The 14,765-nt window shown below is 39.8% G+C and overlaps 1 protein-coding gene across 3 annotated transcripts in view; it reads left to right on the top strand.

Moving 5' to 3' along the window:
• Window positions 1-14,765, top strand: part of LOC127449508 (tensin-2-like) — a 33,759-nt gene that overhangs the window by 13,727 nt on the left and 5,267 nt on the right. For 2 of the 3 annotated variants that reach the window (XM_051712993.1, XM_051712994.1), the window contains exons 5-18: window positions 689-739; window positions 881-1,003; window positions 1,154-1,218; window positions 1,513-1,596; window positions 2,375-2,487; window positions 2,628-2,688; window positions 2,841-2,916; window positions 3,528-3,657; window positions 3,765-3,830; window positions 3,938-4,054; window positions 5,556-6,857; window positions 8,310-8,379; window positions 8,557-9,419; window positions 14,535-14,759. In XM_051712993.1, the coding sequence (XP_051568953.1) occupies window positions 689-739; window positions 881-1,003; window positions 1,154-1,218; window positions 1,513-1,596; window positions 2,375-2,487; window positions 2,628-2,688; window positions 2,841-2,916; window positions 3,528-3,657; window positions 3,765-3,830; window positions 3,938-4,054; window positions 5,556-6,857; window positions 8,310-8,379; window positions 8,557-9,419; window positions 14,535-14,759 (3,346 nt within the window). The remainder of the gene's footprint in view (window positions 1-688; window positions 740-880; window positions 1,004-1,153; window positions 1,219-1,512; window positions 1,597-2,374; window positions 2,488-2,627; window positions 2,689-2,840; window positions 2,917-3,527; window positions 3,658-3,764; window positions 3,831-3,937; window positions 4,055-5,555; window positions 6,858-8,309; window positions 8,380-8,556; window positions 9,420-14,534; window positions 14,760-14,765) is intronic. The other variant, XM_051712995.1, reaches the window with a different exon arrangement.

The raw sequence follows: 14,765 nt of genomic DNA, 5'->3' as shown, positions 1-14,765 counted from the left end.
GCTCTTTTAGTCCTCACAATGCAAGTAAATGGTAACCAGAACTTTGAAGGCCCAACTGGCAGTATAAAAGTAATCCATAACTCTCCTGTGGTTAAATCCATATCTTCTGAAGCAATATTATAGGTGTGGGTGAGAAACAGATCAATATTTAAGTCCTTTTTTTAACTGTAAATCTACACTTTCACTTCTACATTCTGGTGTGGAAGTGACTTTCACTTTCACATTCAGCCACCTACTGGTTTGGGCTGGTCAGAGGAGGAGATTGATAGTAAAAAAGCATTTAAATATTGATCTGTTTCTCACCCACACCTATCATATCAATTCTAAAGACATGGATTTAACCACTAGAGTCTTATGGATTACTTTTGTGCCTCCTTTATATCATTTTTGGAACTTCAGCATTCTGGTCACCATTCACTTGCAGAGCTGAGATATTCTTTAAAAAAAAAATTATAGTTTGTGTTCTGCAGAAGAAAGAAAGTCATACACATCCGGGATGGCATGAGGGTGAGTAAATGATGAGAGAATTTTAATTTTTGGGTGAACTATACCTTTAAATTATAAAGTTGATGTTTTGTCCCATGTCTCAATAATCAGTGCCAGACATCTTATAGACATGCTTTGTGAGATTTACCCCTGTACATTGTTGAGTTTTAATGTTAGCACTCTCTCTTTCACTCTTTGACAGCTTATAAATCTGTCAGAGAAACGGCATGATATCTGCAAGCTTAATCCAAAGGTATCTTCATCCTTAAATGATTAAAATCATCTTTGTTAGTAATTCCACGCTCCAGATATTTTAAAAAAAGAAATCACTCTGTCACTTACTGTTTTGATGTGTCTTTCTGCATTTCTGGGATGCCTCTTTCCTCTGCCTCAGGTTGAAGAGTTCGGCTGGCCCGATCTGCATGCCCTGCCCCTTGATAAAATATGCGCTGTCTGCAAGACCATGGAGTGCTGGCTGGCCTGTGACCCCCAAAATGTAGTTGTATTGCACTGCAAGGTTAGGAGTCAGAAATTATTTGATGTTTAATATAATTGTGTATTTTGACTTTGTGGGAGAAATAGACAACCTCAGAACCCAGAATTATTATTTGTTGTTAAAAATAAATCTTTCCTTCCTTTTCCGTTTCTCTACCTGTCTCTTCCTCAGGGAAACAAAGGGAAAACAGGAGTAATTGTAGCAGCTTACATGCACTATAGCAAGATATCAGCAGGGTACTTACACAAAAACACTAACCAGTTATGGATATTCAGAATGGGAACATCACCACAAATAGTTCAGAAATTTTCATTAAAAACAAACAAAAATAAAAACAGACATTGAACCTCTCAGAAAATTAAGTTATAATAAAGTGCTTACAAGAGCTCTTTTTTGTCATTTTATTCTAATATTTGATGCTTGTTGTTTAATGGGTGTGTATGTGTGTGTGTGTGTGTGTGTGTGTGTGTGTGTGTGTCGGTGTCGGTGTCGGTGTGTGTGTGTCGGTGTGTGTTGGTGTGTGTGTGCAGGGCAGATCAGGCTCTCTCCACAGTTGCTATGAAGAAATTCTGTGAGGATAAAATCTCTCCCTCTCTCCAGCCCTCTCAGAACAGGTATAACCAACTTTTATTACTAATTGTTACAGAATGACTTTGGTCATGATGTACTGTACATTTTGATCAAAATAACTCACTTCAACTTTGCATTTAATCAAAGTGGTTTAAAGAGTAGATTGACTTTGGATTGTTTGCTCTGAAAGTTTTTCAAAAGAACACTCATTTTTCCTCATTAAAAAGATTTACACTAATATATATATATATATATATATATATATATATATATATATATATATATATATATATATATTTAAAGCACTTCTACTGAAAAAAATGTGTTTAAAACTATGTAAACTCACATTAGATGAAGCCCCCATGAGGGCCAACATATTGCATTAAGATCATATGACCAGCTGATTGCTGCTCTCTTTATCTCAGTGACCAGCTGTGATTTGACACTTGCTTGTAGAATATATTAATCATGGCTGACTGCAAATTGTGCATTTTTTTAATGGTATCGGTAACTGGAAACAAAAAAAATACATCTAAATTGCTCTTTTTGTTTGAGCATCCTGATCAGCCCGACACAGGAACATCGGTTAAAACAATGGCCTACGTTTTAGGTGGGACTATCTGTTAGATTGACTATTGCCAGACTGGGGAGTGTTCAGGAAACCTGTTTGAACCTGTTATTTACTTGTGATTAAACAAATGAAAGAAATCGATAAATTCATAAAATCAAGTCGAAATGCCAGAAATTATTGTGATGAGCCTAATGAAAGGCAGCACACATGTTGTTAGTTACAGTAGGATCTCTTTATCTCTGTCATCACAGGTATATATATTATTTTGCCAGTCTTCTCTCTGGCGCTATGAAGATGAACAGCTCATCTCTGTTTCTGTATCAGATTTATATTCCAGCTTTGCTCAACTACCAGTCAGGAGGAGGTAGGCCTACACCATCAAATACAGATACACACATACATGTGTGTAGAACTCATCTAGCGTTACAGTATAAGTCATATTGTATGCATCCACTGATAACACCATCTGCAGTATTTCCTCACATATCCCATTGCATTTCACAGGTTACTCTCCCTTCCTAAAGATTTATCAGTCGTTGCAGCTGGTATATTCGTCTGCCAAATAGTAAATGGGTCCATTGAATCACCCCCCACCACCACCACCAACAACTTTTCCTAATCAATTCCTCTTCTCACTTGACTACCTTATAAATCATCAAAAGGCCAAAAAAGTGCTTTGCTGACTCTTGTTGTATGTATACTGTGTATGTGTTACAGTGATATTCAGGGTCCCAACAGTAAAATGCTGTGTATGAATATTGAACCAGCTCTACTGTTGAAGGGAGACATCCTGGTAAGAAAGACTTGTAAACACAAATGTATTCTTGTTTTAGTAAATGGTTTGTATTCTTTTTTTATTATTTATTTTAAGGGTGGAAATATTTTAGACTAGATTATTACATTTTTTAAAGGTATTGCCTGTACAAAACTAGCAGCCATTTTTGTTGTGGGTTGTTTCCAGAGTGTTCATGCTATTGCTAAGGTGTGTTTTTAGCGCATTGTTGTGTAGTTGTTCTGGGTAGTTGCTTGGCATTTACTTAAAGAGCCCTCTCCCAATCTACTCTGGTCACTAGGTATGGCTTGGGTCCCTCCTTCAATTTAAGACAATGGTATATTATCACCCGTTTTATTGTCCACCAGGCGAAAATCATAAGTCTGCTTGCTTCGAAAGGTAATAATATGCCTCGTTTCAAGCCACACTATTTGAGGTATCAGTCAAATCTGTAGCACAAACGGGGGAAGAGTTATGCACCAAAGTTTAAGACAAAGGGTTAGGGATTTGTTCAAATTGCCAAATAGCATAGAAAGCACCATTAAATTTTCTTCAAATCATTAAATGATAATTAAAAGACACCAGAATGAATGCAAATGAATGCTTTTTTTTCTCATTCTGTCTTTCTTTAGGTGAAGTGTTATCACCGCCACTCAGGTGTGAGTAAGAAAGAATGTGTGTTCAGGGTTCAGTTTCACACCTGCAGTGTTCATGAATCTCAGCTTGCCTTTGGCAAAGGGGAACTTGACCATGCTTGCACAGGTAAATACGTATATTTACACACTGTTTGTTTGATTGTACTCCCCACTGAAATAGTTTCTAAAGAACAGTAGAAAAGCATTATTATGCTTAATTGTGTATGTGTATAGATGACCATTTCCCTGCTGATGCCACAGTGGAGTTAGTCTTCTCTTCTGGTCCACAAAAGGCAAGAGGTACATACCTATCAACCACACTTTTTCCACCATCACTCTATTCATTAGCTCTGTCTTTATGCTTTGTGTGTGTGTGTGTGTGTGTGTGTGTGTGTGTGTGTTTCGAGGTGGAGAATTGCAGAGCAATGAACCGGGAGTAACTGTGGATTACTGCACCACGGATCCTGTTGTGCGCTGGGACTCATACGAGAAATTTAACCTTCACCATCAGGATAGTGTTGAGGGTATGTGTAATCACTCTTAACACTAAACACACACATCTACTCATATTTCATTCTGCCCCAGACTATGTATATTGGGTGATGGGTGGTTATTAAACTAGGTGACAAATATACAAAAAGCTGGGCCCAAACTAGTGTAATGATTGGCAGACAGATAATTCTTATAGGATGGAAGTCAAGTGGTGCTCCCTCATTTCAAGAATGGTTCACCGAATTGGGCAGGGTGGCGGCATTTGAAAAGATGTCATTTAAACAGCTTGGCAAATTAGACATGTATGGTAAGAAATGGGACACTTATTTGTCCTTTCTGGAAGGCTCTGTGGAGAGAGACAAAATTGCGGTAGTAATTGTGGATTCTGTTCTTTGTGGAATTCTTTCTTTTCTCTTTGTTTGTTGGTTTTTATATTTTTATTTTCTCAAATGTTTTGTTTGTTTATATGTGTGCATTGTGTAATTTAAGCTTTGACCACAGGGATGTTTGTTGTGGGACAGGGTGGGGTTTGGGAGAGGAGCGAGAGGGGGAAATAATGTGGGTTAAAGTTGATTCTGAATATATATTTTTTGTTTACTCTGTTTTTTCTATATAAGAATCAATAAAAAGTGTTAATAGCAACAACAACAACAAAAAAGAAAAAAGAAAAAAAACACACATCCAAATTCAGTTCAAGTATATTGTCGTACACTAAGTTATGCCAAGTTCATCAGACTGCACTCAACACTGCTAATACCCTCCAAATCATTAGTGCAAAAACGGGGTATGCATCATGGCAAATGAGTTTGCAAAAATTGCATTACATGTTTATTGTTATTGCATACACCCCCCGTAAATGGTTAGCTGCGCCCCTGCTCCGAAGATGTGACTAATCATTCAATTAAATTCAGTTTATATGTATAGTATAAATACTATACATTTTAAAATATATATTGTTCCAAAGAAGTTTACAGAAAATAGAAAAAAAATTGTTTATTCATTTCATCTTGAAAAGTTGGAATTTCTCACTTGGAAAAGTGTAACAGAATGCCATTTGAAGTTGGACTTCCAAACTCATGTGAAAACCCTCAAGATCGATATCACCAAGATGCAGGTGTACAACTCTATGAGAACATGGTGGCCTCCATTAAAACAGATAATGATATATATATATATATATATATATATATATATATATATATATATATATATATATATATTCACTTTTAAGCAAATAAATGCATCAATGAGTCAAATTTCCAATCCGAAACACAGTCAATGTATTTTTTTATAGTTAATTTTACACCTGCAGAACAAATGCTAGTACTGTATAGCATTCTTAATGCCAGAAGACTTTTTAGTTTTAGCATTGCAATTTTGATTCTTTATATGTCATCTTCCAAGCATCAGGCAATGGAATGCCTTTATGGTCAGATGTCAAAGATATCAATTAGGGATATCCCACATCTAACTTTGAATGGAATGCAGAATTCGAATAATATGGTTGTCACTGTGTATTTCTGTGATGTGTAGATATCTGTCACACACGTGGGCCTTTGGACGGCAGTCTGTACGCTCAGGTGAAGAAGCGTCGTGCACTATGCTCCAGTCCCAGCAGATGCCCAGCCTCTATCAAAACCTCCACACCCTCACCCTGTCATTCCTCCTCTACTCCTCTCATTCATCACTCCATCCAGCCTCTCTCGCTCACCACAGACTCAAATCATTCCTCTTCACCCTCCATGTCCCACTCTTCACTTCCGTCCCATGTTGAAAGAAAAATAAGAGAGAAGGACGAAGACAGGGACAAACACAGAGAAACAGCAATACTGGACGATGGCAACTGCTCTCCTCTCAGACCAGATTGTACTGTTCAGTCCTGTTATGGTCGTCCATATTCCCACACTCATTCATTTTGTGTCCCAGATATGACCAACCCACATGCACTGGCACAAACGGTCCACCCCAAACACCACACACTTCCCTGCTGCCACACCGCTCCATTGGGAGTTCGAGACCTGTGTGTATCCCAGCCGGATCTTTTATGGGAGAGAAGACGCTGTCTGCACCATGCCTGCTCTGAAGCAGTCAGACACCTGTACTCATGCCCCACTCAAGAAACGCCCCTTTCCCACTCACAGTCTTCCCATTCCCACTCACTTCCTCCACAGACATGCACATTTGTTTCTGGGGAGGTGTGTCCTCTGTTCCATTGCTCTGCCCTGCCTCGGGGTCACACCCACATCCCTCCTTCTCTATCCCCCAATCAGTCACTGCTTTCCAGTCCCTACCGAGAGTTATGTTATAACTCGGCTCCACCAACATTGTGCTCTTGCCGAGACTGTTCCCATTTACGGGAGGATGTTGCCCTCTATTCTTTACGAGGAAGAGAGTTAGAGGGTCTACCTTGGTCTAGAGCGGCAGAGTTTGGGTTTATGAGGGTTGGGCCTGGGCACTGGAGGGATGGAAGAGCAGAGCCTCACTGGGAAGGAGTTCAAGATTCCGAATACAGGCGTCACAAAACAGTGATGTCACCTGTGACGTTATTGTCCTACAGACATTGCCACATTGCTCCAAAGCAAGACCCAGCAGTATATGTCACGGACACCCAACCTGAAATCATTACCCCACTGAGTCCATATCCTAGCCCACAAAGCAGTGGCTACCACAGCCCTCATCCCGCCTGTCCCTGCTCTCCACAAAGGTTTAGAGAGAGTCCTGGCTACACCTCTATCAGTCATTCCACAAACTCCTCCCAACTTGCTCTCACTCCATCCCCAAAACGAGCCAATCACAACAATGCTTCAGCTGAGGAAAGTCAGCACTGTACAACTGGTAATCAAATATATGCACCTCATGGTATTATAGTCTTTAAAGATCCCATGAACCCATTTGAAGAATGCAGTTTTCTTATCTGTGTTATGTAATTCCTATAGATCGCAACGTTGCCCGCATACTTTTCAGTTGTCTTGGTTCCAGAAGTATTTTTCCCATTAAATTTTTCCTATAGGGAGAAGGATTTGAAAATTGGACAAAAAGATAAATGTAAAAGACTGTGTACTTGACGTATTTCATGAGGGCATGAACTACAATCCCATGCAGCATTGCAACTGATGTAATCCAGTTAAACATAATGGAAAATAAGTAAAACTACTGATTTAAAGTTGTTGATTATAATTACAGAAACAATATATTTGAATTTTGATGCAAAATATTCAAATATATACAACACATACATAAGTAGTTTGAGAGTATAGGGAGACAGATTGGATTGCATCATTTACAGTGAGTCACGAAAGTGGGAGGTCGCTGCAGGGCTCTTTTGACACAATTCTCTGATTGGTGGATCTTTGCTCTTCAGCAACATGGATAGTGTAGTTCTTAAACAGGAATTTCACTATTAAACAATAAAATTGTATAATTGTATAAATAATGCCAACTGATGGGTTTAATAGAATCATATACGTACTATCAACTAACAAGCTCGGAGCTCACGGTAGGTCTGTATTTCAAGGTTTATAGTTAACAATAAAAAAAAAATTGCCTATGGAGAAAATTAATGGGATTTTTACTTCTGGAACCAGACTGTTCTATTTTAGCAGGAAATTGGTGGGGGGGGTTATCAAAGCACTTTTTAAATAGCCAAAAGCCATGATATGCTACATGCTAGTTATCAGCAGGTGGTGTTTTTTTTCCTCTCCTTTTTCTCCCCAATTTGGAATGCCCAATTCCCAATGTGCTCTCAGTCATCGTGGTGGCATAGTGGCTTGCCTCAATCTGGGTGGCGGAGGAATAATCTCAGTTGCCTCTGCTTCTGAGACCATCAATCTGCACATTTTATCATGTAGCTTGTTGAGCGCGTCACCGCAGAGACATAGCGCCTATGGAGGCTTCACGTTATTCTCCACGGCATCAACGCACAACTCACCACGTGCCCCACCGAGAGGGAACCACATTATAGCAACCACGAAGAGGTTACCCCATGTGACTCTACCCTCCCTAGCAACCAGGCCAATTTGGTGAGATCTGGCTGGAGTCACTCAGCACACCCTGGATTCGAACTCACGAAAAATTTGTAGCCTATACGACTCTGCGAACAAGATGAGTCAACAATCTTTTTTGTCCATTTTCCCAGATGAAAAAACTAGGAAAATGTTGTATATCTGCTAAAACAGGACATTAGAATATTGATGCCCCACCCCCCCACCAGACTGTAACCAGACTGTATATAACTCTCAGCTACCTTCTTCATTCCTCACACTCTTTTTGATTTGATGTGTTTTACAGATGGGGGTATAAAGGTTTTAGAAGCTGATAAATGTCACATTAAGGCCTTTTCTTCTTCTACCCAGGACTGGTAATTATCTTCCTTCATATACATTAATTTAGTCTCAGCCACACTTTTTATTTTATCCTTGTGATAAGAGCCAAGCAAGGTGCTTTAAACTGATCGGTTACCTGCTGGCATGTTTTCGATAAAAAATAAATAATTTGGTGTACTATCACTGTACTATCCTTCTATGTATTCTAACAGCAGACCATTGGAGGATGGAGATCCAGTGAAAAGTATAGGTCAAGAATGTGAGACTCTCCCTGGGTCTCTGATCACTGTTGTCATCACTGTCAATGGGGAAACTATAGAAAAAACAGAACCACAGCACTCCGAGGCTAAGGAAAGACCCATCGTAGAATCTACATCTAACACAGCTCCATTATGCCCTAACTCCGCTCTCACATACAAAAGGGTGGAGTCAGTGCAGGTACAAACGTACACCCCAAGCTCTCTCAGCAACAGTTTCCTAGAATCAGAGCAGAATAAAGATGAGTGCCCATGCTCATGCTACACTACAACATCAGCCTCAGTAGGTCCACCTATTAGCTCTTCAGAGAGAAGCTCCGCCTCTGAATTCCCTTCATTTAACATCAACGCTGAAAGGCAAAGCCTGAGCCCCTTGACCGACTGCACATCATCCAATGGGGAAAGCAGTAACAGTGACCTTAGAGCATCGTCCCCTGACCCTGATGACTATGTCACACCCTCATTCCCTATAGCGTCATACAGCTATTCTCTTCTGACAGTGCCCCATGTACTGTATACAGGCTACACTGCTGTTACCATCCCAGCCTCCTTACCCCAACCTCCTCTTCCTGAAAAGCAACGCTCAACACCCCTTCAGAATGTGTTTGATTGCAGTAGCGGAAGCTCATTAAAATCAGCTGCAAAACCTCCTACTTCTGCCCAGTTTCATGTGTCCTTCTCCTCTGAGTTGCCTGTAACAGCTAGACACAAAGCAACCCCCTCTAGTGGAGTGGAGGAAATGGAAAACCACCTCAGCTCCAAGTTTGTCCAAGACAGCTCTAAGTACTGGTACAAACCTGGCATCTCTAGAGACCAGGGTAAGAACGTCTGCATCTCCCAACTCATCACTATTACTATTGCACATACCAAGGGATTTGAACAAACCACTAACCCTAAGTATTTAGGTTTGTTCTATGAATTATACCTAAATGTGTGCAGCTTGTTGACAAGAGTTATGCTACTACTTTTCTAAGTGTCTGGAATAATGATTTTACCTGAAAGATAATAAAATGGGCAAAAGATTCTCATAGACTTACATTAAAGGAGGAACTCAAGCTATATAGAGATCTTTTTTGTTATTAACAATTTTTTATTGATTCTAATCATAAAACATACAAACACAACATAAAATACAGAATCAGTTATTCACATTAAACCCCTCCCCCCCACCAGACACAAACATGCACTACTGTGGTCACCAACAAATAGAACAAATAAAAAATAAATAAAAAAAAAAACATAAAAAAAAAAAAAGATATACATTCAAACAACATCAATAATACACATACCCAAATAAACTACAAATCCCTCTCCACAGCCCCTCCATGAGAACCCAAGAGGTCAAATAACCCCCCCACTTCCTGACAAACAAATCCCATTTTCCCAGCCTTCTAAAAATCACCTCCTCAAACGCCGCCACCCCGCCCATCTCCCCGCACCACTCCCTAAACGAGGGTGCCCCAGCCGACTTCCATCCCCTGAGGATGATTCTTCTGCCAAGCATGACTCTGGCTAGGACCCAAATTTTTAAATAACTATCCCCAATGTTAATATCCGTCCCATCACCAGGATACAGAGTCTGGGGCAAAATGAAAATTGAGTGTCCAATACCTCACACAAAAAGCTCTGAATCCTCAACTAAAATTCTTGGATTTTAACACATCCCCAAAAAACATGTGTTGTGTCCCTGTCTTCTGATTGGCAGGTGGGTGTTTCTTTAAGACCGAGCCTATACAATCTAGAGGGTGTCCAATTGAATCGATGCAAAATCTTAAATTGCATCAGATGGATCCTTGCATCTCTAGATGTGGACTTGATGCTTTTTAGAATCCTAGCCCACACTCCTCCTCCTCCAATACCAAATTTAAATCTTTTTTCCATAATCTCTTGAGAGAAGACAAAGCTCTGTCCCTCAGACTCTGAATTAACAGGGAGTAATACACCGATGCCTCATGACCTTTTCCAAAAGCAGTAATCACCACTTCCAGAGTATCTACCGCTTTAGGGTAGTACAGAACAGGTGGCGCAGCTGTAAATACCTAAAGAACTGAGATCTAGGAATCTTAAAATGTTGAACCAAATTTTCGAAAGATCTCAACACTCCACTCATATAGGTCACCGAGTGTAGTAACCCCCCTCACAATCCACTCTAACCAACAGAAAGGGAACTTATTAATACCTAATTTTGGGTTCGGCCATATGCTCGAGGCTACATTTAAATAAATGTCCGAATTAAATACTCTGGACACTTTTGTGACTTAACTTCTCCAGTTAGTTTAATAGAAAGGCTTTGCAATGGCAAAATAGGGGCAAGGATTTCCTGTTCAACACAAAACCAGGGAGGGGCTCTCTCAGGTGGAAGCGACCAGTGAGCAAAATGTCTGAGACTGAATGCATAATAATAAAACAAAATCTTGTGTAGGCCTAGCCCACCTTTGTCAATCGGTCTATGTAATTTGTTGAAATGTAATCTGGGACGTTTACCATTCCAAATAAAGGTCTTGGCTATGCTATAAAATTGCTTGAAATAAGAGAGGGGGACATCTACAGGGAGATACTGTAGCAGGTAGTTGAATTTTGGAATACAATTCATTTTAATAACATTAACCTTCCCAATCATAGATAAATGTAATGAAGCCCACCTACTCACATCACTCGAAAACCTTTTTATTAAAGGTTCAAAATTAACTCTAACTAAATCACACAAATTTGCTGGGAATAAAATGCCGAAATACTTAATGCCCTGTTTGGGCCACTGAAAGGCGCCCAGTTGAAAAGCTGTTACTGGGCAGTACACTGTCAGAGCCAAAGCTTCAGATTTAGACCAATTGACACTGTATCCTGAGAATTTAGAGAAGGAATTAATAATCCTGTGGAGGCAAGGCATAGATCTAGTGAGGTCAGAGACGAATAATAAAATATCATCTGCGTAAAGCAAAAGCTTATGCACCACACCTCCCGCCATCACCCCTGGAAAATCATCTTCCTTTCTTATCATGGCTGCTAATGGTTCCAGGGCAAGACAGAACAATAATGGGGAAAGAGGGCAACCCTGCCAGGTGCCCCTATCCAGAGTAAAATAATCTGAAATTAATCCATTTGTTTGTACCGCCGCTACCGGGTGTCACTTTTCTCTCTTGTCGAATTTGCAAAGTCTGGGAACAAGAAAATGCTGCGGTTCTTCCAAGAAAGCTCTCCTTTACTCCTCACCTCACGTAACATGAGATCTTTATCGGATGATTTCAGAAATTTAGCCAGAATTGATCGGGGCCTGTCTCCCTCTGCGTATCTCCGAGCCGGAACCCTGTGAGCTTGCTCGATTTCCAGCTTATGGCCTGTTATGTCGAGCAGACTCGGAAAGAGCCTGTCTAGGAATTTTACCATATCTCGGCCTTCCTCATGCTCAGGAATTCCAACAATTCGGACATTGTTTCGTCGATTACGATTCTTCAAATACTCCAGTTTTTCCCAAATGCCTTGCAATTCCATCTTGGTCACTAGCAGATTAGCAGCTAATTCCCTCTCCGATGACTCCAGATAATCGATCCGTTTCTTGACATCCCCAATTCTTGAAACCAACTCAGTGAATTTCGTCTCCATGGCAGTGATCGATCGACGTATTACAGCAAGATCCTCCAAGTCTACAACGACCTTCGCCTGCATTGCCGACATGCTCGACAGCTGACGCAGAATCTCTCCCACCGCACTGTCCAAGCTGAGTCCCTGGTCTGCGGCCCTGTCTGTCGCATCAGCTTAAGCACGTAAGTGTCTTTTAATATCTCCAGAGCCCGAGGATTTTGAATTCTTTGACATCTTGTCTTCATAGAACAGTTTAGAATCAGGGTGTATCAAATCTCACTGGTTTATGACACAAATAGTAATAAAATTAGCAAAGTGCGCAGAGCTTGCCGTTCACACGTCCGACCCTCGCATGGCACCATTTGACACCCCTATATAGAGATCTTAATAATATCAAGACTTTGGCTTTTATGACTTGGCGCAACCCCTCAGAACACCCTAGCAATGCACTAGCAACCTCCCAGAACACCCAAGCTACATTAAAACTGTAGCCTCCAAGCAACAAGCTACTCATACATTAAAGTAGCTAAACTACAGTCAAATTTCTACCCTTTAGAAATAATAGTCAGCTACACGGCAAGCTACTAACTAAAAGTAGCTAACTACAATGAAGCTATCAAAACATTGTCGAAAACAGTGACAAACAGCAGCAATTTTTCTTTAACAAAGAACTTGATGTGACTTCCTCACTAGGGCTCAAGTGAATTGTTTATTTAAACCATTTAATTTCTGTGAATCATCCAAATGATCTGATTCACTACAATGAATTGTACTTCCCACTGCATTCTACCTTTTTTCTGAGTGTGGAAGTATTCCATGATTTATAACGGATGTACGTTTTCAATTTCCGGACATGGAGTAATGCAGGGTGCACACAAGACCACACAATATCAAGCAATTTTATAAAACTTTTCAGAAGAACGCACTGCAAGTGTGCAGCCCTAAACACTTCTGTAGTTACTAATAAGTACTAATAGTAACAAATAATATCCTATAACAGTATAAGCATCTTTTCCAGGGTAAGATATAAACAAAGTACACAATAAAATATGAACAGGGATTTCTCACCAAAAATTCAGACATCATTTGACTCACCTTCATTCCAAACTCCATATGACTCATTTCTAAATTCATACAATTGTTTGGTGTGAGGAACAGACAGAAAAATGCAAATATTGTCAGCCACTGTCTGAGTCTTACGAGACACAAAGTTTTCTTCCTGCAGGGGGTGCTTGATAGCTCAGAAAAACAAATCCTCCTTTCATCTGCATTTAAATCTCAAATGTTTTATGGATATCTTATTGTAGACTTTATACACTGGATAGTATTTTATAAATAAAAACTGATAGTTGCAAGGATTCATACCTGTGAATGGATATCCACCTCAGCAGTATCTATAAAAGCATATATATATATATATATATATATATATATATATATATATATATATATATATATATATAAAATCCTCATCCAGTAAGAATAAACAACGTTGATTGGTCTATCCTGGACAGCTAAGTAAAGTTACAGGTACCACGTGACAGCGCCATCTACGTGTTGCTTCAGTAGTGGTCCAGAACTCTGGATAATAATTTACACTTGATTAATGTTACTGAAAAGCTTTAATAATCATTGACATTAAAACTGACTAAAGACCATTTTAAAAAAGGCATTTGCGAGGTGCCCCCATGGACATGGTGCCCCTGGGCACGTGCCCAATTGCCCATATGATAAATCTGGCCCTGCGATGGTCTGAGGTTATTTATGTTGATATTATTAGCTACTTTTAGTTGTTATGACACCCAACAACTGCACAAGTCAAGCCTAAAATAAATTTTTATTCCAACTAACATGTAAATGGTCATTGTTCTCTATCTGGATCAATAGTTTTAGTAGTTTTTATATTGCTTCTTATTGAGACCAAACCAATAAGGAGGGGGTACCTATGAAAGATCAGGGGCTTGGCAAAATATGTCAGGGACTTAAGCCTCCCCCCCCCACCCCGCAACACCACTGCTGTCACGCTACTGGAAAATTTAGTTAAGTTTGTAGTGTCACTACTTTGAGTTAGTTACTCCCCAACACTGCATAGCAACATGCTAAAAACCACTTGAAACACCTTAGCAACTGCAAATTAATGCCCTGGCAACTACTCACAACACCCGAGCGCTGTGGCTGCGAGCTTTGCATAGGCAAACAAGTTGCAAATAAAATGACTGATCATTCCTTCAGCACTGTTGTATAGTCTATTAATACATATTACTGTCACTCTGTTAACAGAAGTACAATATATATATATATATATATATATATATATATATATATATATATATACATATATATCTCCCCTTTAGCTATCGCAGTATTAAAAGATAAGGAGCCTGGCTGCTTCATCATTAGGGATAGTAATTCATTCCAAGGCGCATATGGATTGGCCCTCAAAGTCGCCACACCTCTACCCCACGCTAGTAACCATGGGGAGAAGGGCAGCCCTCAGGAGCAGCTCGTTAGGCACTTCCTAATTGAGAGTGGAGCAAAAGGAGTGAAGATCAAAGGCTGCCAAAATGAAACCTATTTTGGTGAGA

The sequence above is a fragment of the Myxocyprinus asiaticus genome, chromosome 12 (genome assembly GCF_019703515.2).
Source record: "Myxocyprinus asiaticus isolate MX2 ecotype Aquarium Trade chromosome 12, UBuf_Myxa_2, whole genome shotgun sequence".
Taxonomy (NCBI): Eukaryota; Metazoa; Chordata; class Actinopteri; order Cypriniformes; family Catostomidae; genus Myxocyprinus; species Myxocyprinus asiaticus.
The sequence above is the reverse complement of the archived record's forward strand: the minus strand, read 5'-3'. Positions and strand labels throughout refer to the sequence as shown.